This window comes from Lactuca serriola, chromosome 1 (genome assembly GCF_051521515.1).
Source record: "Lactuca serriola cultivar US96UC23 chromosome 1, Lser_US96UC23_V15, whole genome shotgun sequence".
Taxonomy (NCBI): domain Eukaryota; kingdom Viridiplantae; phylum Streptophyta; class Magnoliopsida; order Asterales; family Asteraceae; genus Lactuca; species Lactuca serriola.
Genome location: NC_136408.1, coordinates 215,302,514 through 215,308,188, shown reverse-complemented (window position 1 = coordinate 215,308,188; position 5,675 = coordinate 215,302,514). Strand labels below are relative to the sequence as shown.

At 39.5% G+C, this 5,675-nt stretch overlaps 1 protein-coding gene and 1 non-coding gene across 2 annotated transcripts; one reads left to right on the top strand and one right to left on the bottom strand.

Moving 5' to 3' along the window:
* Positions 1-294: 294 nt before the first annotated feature.
* Positions 295-401, bottom strand: LOC145080743 (small nucleolar RNA R71). The gene has a single exon (XR_013695330.1). It is a non-coding gene; the product is annotated as a small nucleolar RNA R71 (small nucleolar RNA).
* Positions 402-1,572: 1,171 nt separating this feature from the next.
* On the top strand, positions 1,573-2,388 carry LOC145065960 (uncharacterized). Its single transcript, XM_079013088.1, has one exon. The coding sequence runs from the start codon at positions 1,573-1,575 to the stop codon at positions 2,386-2,388; it is 816 nt and encodes a 271-aa protein (XP_078869214.1).
* The last annotated feature ends 3,287 nt before the right edge of the window (positions 2,389-5,675 follow it).

Below are 5,675 nucleotides of genomic sequence, written 5' to 3'. Positions count from 1 at the left end.
GTCGCTCCAACAATCGAGTTGAAAGGACACATTCTTAGTGCACTTAAGGACGTACCATTTTCTGGGAAGGACCATGATGATGCTTATAAGAGCCTAGATGAGGTCAATAATATTGAAGGCTATTTCAATGTCCCGAATGTTCCTAAAGAGACAGTTTTGTTAAGGATGCTTCCCATTACTTTTAGGGGAGCTGAAAAAGATTGGTTGAATGCACTTCCACCCAGTGCAATTACTACTTGGGCATAAATGCGTGAGCAATTCCTAGAACAATTCTGCCCACCATCAGAGATATCTAAACTCAAGAAGGAAATAACCAACTTTGAGCAACAACCGGGTGAGTCACTTTATGAGGGATGGGAGCGATATAAAGGGTTACTAAGAAACTGCCCTCAAAATAATCTTAACATACAACAAGAAGTGTCTATCTTCTATGATGGGGTGAATGTCGTGACTAGGCAACTCCTTGATTCTCAAGGACCACTTACAAAGAAAAATCTGGCTGAAATTAAGGGGTTAATTGAAGAGTTCTCGAAGCATTCTTGTGAGTACTATAATCCAAGGAATGATGCGGCAAAAACAATTGGTAGTGGAACTTCTAAATACATGGTTGTTGTTCTAGATAGGGATGAGCAGTTTGTCCCAAATCCCGATCCTATATAGGTACCGAACCGTACCGAATTTAAAAATACAGGACGGTACTTGGTACTCCAAATACATGAAATTTGGGAATCGGTACCGCCGGTACCGGTACTAGTACCAAGTACCGGTACCATTCCCGATACCGGTACTGGGGATGTTAATTTGGTTCGGTACTCGGGATTAACTTTCGATCAAATTCGGTATTCGGGGAATCAAGAACGAGACGGGTCGGTACCGGTTCCGTCCCACGCTCATCCCTAGTTCTAGACATGCTAAATACTATGGACCGGAGAATGACAAAGATGGACCGGTCCATTTATTCTATTGGAGTTGGTTATGAAAGGTGTGATGGTCTGTACTTAACAAATATCACTTGGATGATAATAGAAACAAAAAGGCTCAAGCGTTTTACTCAAGTGGAGAAAAGTATGATGAAAATCGGAGGAAACCAAAGAAGGAGTGGTTGCCATATGAAGAATATAAGAAGCAGAAAGAAGAAAAATATAGGCAGGCTGATCGAGGCCTATACAAAAAAAAACAACTACCTCCCAAAAAGAAAGTTCATCTTGAGTCCATGCTATATAGATTCATGGAGGCTTCGGAGAAAAGAAACGATGACACCGATGCAGTGATAATGCACCAAAAAGTATTGCTAAGGAATCAACAAGCGTCAATTAAAAATATCGAAGCCCAACTTGGTCAACTAACCACTTTGGTGAATTAAACATTATCTCCACAAATTCGTGAGAAAAATCATCAATCACATGTAATGGTAACAGAAACTGAAGAGGATACCATATCTGAGTTCCTTGAAGCACTTGAAGTCGATCCATAAGAGTTTGGTCCAAAGCCAAAAAGGTCTATACTTGAAGAAAATGAAGTTGCTAAAACTTCGAACTCATGACGTAAGCCTTCAAGGCTCACGACGTGGGGATGGTCTGGATAGAAAAATTCAGCCAATGTGCAAGCTTATCGTCCACCACTTTTGTTCCATCCCAAGCTAAGATCCATCCACTAGAGCAGGAGAATTTGAAGTTTATGGAACAAGTGAAGGCTATTCCAATGAATACTCCTTTCATAGATTCATTATCTAAAGATCTTGAATATGCCAATTTTTTAAAAGACTTAATCGATACTCGCCAGCAGCTAGAGAAGAATTCCAAGGTAATTATTAGTGAGCAGAGCTCTAAACTGATTATGGGAGAGTTACCAAAGAAGATGGGAGATCCTGGACGCCTTACTCTTTCATGTGAGTTTAGAAATAATTTGAAGACTTATGCTTTAGCTGATTATGGAGCTAGCATAAATCTAATGCCTTACTCATTCTATCAAAAGCTAAATCTCCCAAAGTTGAAGGATACAAGGATGACAATTCACATGGCCAATCGTTCTGTGACATATCCTAGAGGTATTGTGGAAGATATTTTGGTAAAAATTGGGAAATTTGTTTTTCCAGTTGACTTTTTCATTTTAGGTATGAAGGAAGATGTGAATGTCCCAATCATTTTTGGTCACCCTTTGTTAAACAATGCTAGAGCCTTGGTGGACATTCGCGAGTCTAAACTTACTTTGAGAGTTGGAGATGATGAAGCTACTTTTGGAATACAAGATGGTTTTCAAGGCAATAAAGTTCAAGGTGAAGTCTTCAACATAGATGAAGATAATGAACTTGAAGAATTGGAAAAGGTTATGGAAGAAAAAATTCAACAAGTGCAATGCACAGAGCCACGATGCTTGATTCCTATGTAATTGCTTATAAAACTCCAACTTCTTGGATGAGTGAGGAAGATGAAGATGACCTAGTATCCAGAGGTGAGGAAGAAATTTCTTCAAAATGGTCGATTATGGATAAGAGGAATATACATTTAGAGCTCAAGGATAAAGGAAAAGAGGGACATAAACTAGTAGGGAATAAAGGAGTTAAATGAAAGCTTGAAGACGGTAATGAGAAGGGTAAGAAAGAAAACTCTAAAAAGGCATATCTTAGACGAGTTCAAGCTTAAAAAAAGATGGTGGAAGGAGTAGAAAGTACAATTGGTGATGGAAACTCCAAAAAATTCAATGTGAGGTGGCACGGAGTCCGGCTCATGACTCCAACAAAAAGAAGTGCTTCTTGGGAGGCAACCCGAGCTTGGTTTGCGATTCCTTTTTGTTTTTGCATTGAGTTTAGTTTTTGCATTCTTAGTTGATTTTTAGGATAATCTATCATCAAATCATCTTAATTATTTTAAATATGGTAAAAATCAAGTGTGGGGTCCCTTAAAATTAAGTGGTAAAACAAATTAAAGTTCTTATAGTAAAATGGACATTTTATATGAAAAATCTCAACACCACCTCGTGTACTAAAACCCCACCTCGTGGTATTTTTAATTAGTCCGTTTATATTTAGCCCAGTACCGACCTTACGGCGTGATCCATGTAGTTCACAACGTGAGCTTTAGTATAATACCGAGGGGGACCAGTTCAGTGCCCTTATTCTTGGACCACTTTCCACTCACACTATCACACACGAACGAAACAACTCAATCCCCACTTCAATTTTTGCCTATAATAGCCTCTTTTGTCTCTTAATTGTGTTCATTCTCCACTATTGGTAAAAAAAATTTCCTCTAATTTCTAGTAATTTCTTAAATATTAAAGTTAGGGTTTATAATGTGGTTGAATGTCGAAATAGATGTCCCTAAATATGTGATATCCCTACTGCATGTTGCTTTAATCTAGTTAGAATCCACTTATTAGTAAACCCCAATAGTGATTAGAGTCCGATTCCGTTCCTGCCATGACCGATTTAGAAGGCAGACTACGAACTCACGATGTGAGCTTCAGGCTCACAACATGAGTCCTAGGTATTTGGCCTTTCTATTTTGTTGATCTGCCTAATGCTTTGAGTATTTTGTTGGGTGTTTCTTTTTTTTCTTTACAGAAAACGGCTTCCAGGAGGTCTAATGAGAAATTTCAAGGGCATGTGTCTATCCGCCACCCATTGTACCAACTTCTCATCGACATGCCTGTAGATGTGGTCATAAATTTCACCAACAAGTTGGGATGGCTACAAAACATAGAATTTTCCATATAACCCGAGAATTGATTGGGTGCGGTTGGGGGAGATTGGGTTAATCGAATGGATGACTCCATTTTTGACAAATAATTTTTTTGTGGATCATTTTGCCTTCACCTGTAATGGGTGGAGGAATTTGTTTGCTATTAGTGAGTTGCTCTTCCAAGAGCTTTGTGTTGAGTTCTTCGCCTCCGTTTCTTTTGAGGTGGCTACCGTCGATCCATCTTGCTCGAGGGCCTTGTTTTTTCGCCTCAGTGGCGATTTCAGGGAATGTAGCCTTGCTGAATTTGCATGGTGAATGGGTATTTATGAGGAGCATGGGACACGGTCACTAGTTTTCGAACTTTTCTTGAGATCTGCGGCCCGAGAATATTTATCGGGTGCATCTGGGTAAGACTTTTGGGGAGTGATTGCCAATGGAGCATTTCACTCGGGTTTTTCACTGGAGAGTCATATTAGATCCCCAATTCACCGACTAATTCACTGGTTGATTACTTTCTCTATCAAACACAAGAGGCATGGGGACAAAGTTACGAGTTTGAATTTATTTTTCCCATGGAGCATTGTCACATCGGATGTGTTTTGCAACATCCCGTATCATTTGGCTAGCTACTTGGGTATCAAGGCCGCCATTTCTCGAGCCGGTAGCCCCATTAATGGGGGCCATTTTATCACCCCACCTGGCTAGATCCTATGGCCTTATTACAACACGCTCGACAAGGATGTTGACACGCAAACCAGGAGATGACCTCTCTATAGGATAGTTGGAGTCCATGTGTGTGGTAGTCAACATGGGTTCACACTGGTGAATTCCTATTAATGATGATGTGGAACCACAAGCTCATCCTGAACAGCAGCTATGGCCTCGAGGAAGGAGGAATGTGCAAGGACGCGGAGAAAGAGGACAACCGATGCATCATAATGCACCCATAGGAGCTACATTTAGCCGAGATGTTATGCCAGGTTAATTTAATCAATTATCTTTGAGTGTAAATTTGATTGGGGGAACTATGGAGAACATGGTCTGGCACTTTAATATTGAAAAACCACCTCACTTGGGAGATCGTTATCCCATATGTCCTACGCGGAGTGATTTTCAGAACCGGGGTGGAGATGGAGCTGGAACTAGCAGAGCACATGATGAGGGAGATGATGATTAGTTTTTTCCTTTAATTTTATGTTATTTGGGTTTCTTTTAGTTTATTTTTAGCATGTCTGTTTCGATTTGGTTGTCTAACGATATTTGAGATTGTTATGTTTCTTTTTCACTTCTTTTGGTTGTTATTGTCAGAATTTTGTGAGAGACAAAACATGACTAATGGAGATTTAGAGATATGAGAACTTAAACAAGTTTAGCCGGGTATTTAGATTCAAGAGTCGAGACCCACAATTTTAGATAAGTGTGGGGTTAATAGAGAGAGAGAAGAGAGTTAGAGAAGAGCCACATAATATAGAGTTAAGAAGGGTCATAATGTATTAAGACACAATTTGAAATACGAATTGAAGAAGCTGCATTATGTGAGATCTAGTTATCAAGACTTGAGCACTTATTCCTAATGTCGTGAGCCCATTATGAATGATTTTGAGGATTCAATTTCAATCGACCTCACGTCGTGATCCCTAAACCTCGCGTCGTGAGTCCATAATTTCAATGATATAGAAGACCTTTATTGCATATTTCATTAATGGGTCACTATTGCTCTTATTGGAAATATAATGACGCTGCTTATCACTTGTTTTCTCAACCGTGCAATGTGGCGTACACTTTCCCACATTGATTTCATATGCTTTGAAGATTTTTCTACCCCACATCTACTGAATATTGAACTCTCGGTTGCAAATTTATTGTCAGCACATTTACATATCTCCTTTGTTGAAAATCCAATTTCCATATTAGAAGAAGTCCATAATCAAGATGTACAATTTATCCACGCATGTTCATAATCGATCTCGCCACTACTATCCCAGGGGAGTCTGT

Bases quoted from the DNA above. Each gene is read 5' to 3' on its own strand.
- LOC145065960 (XM_079013088.1), top strand. From the start codon at position 1,573: ATGGTCTGGATAGAAAAATTCAGCCAATGTGCAAGCTTATCGTCCACC.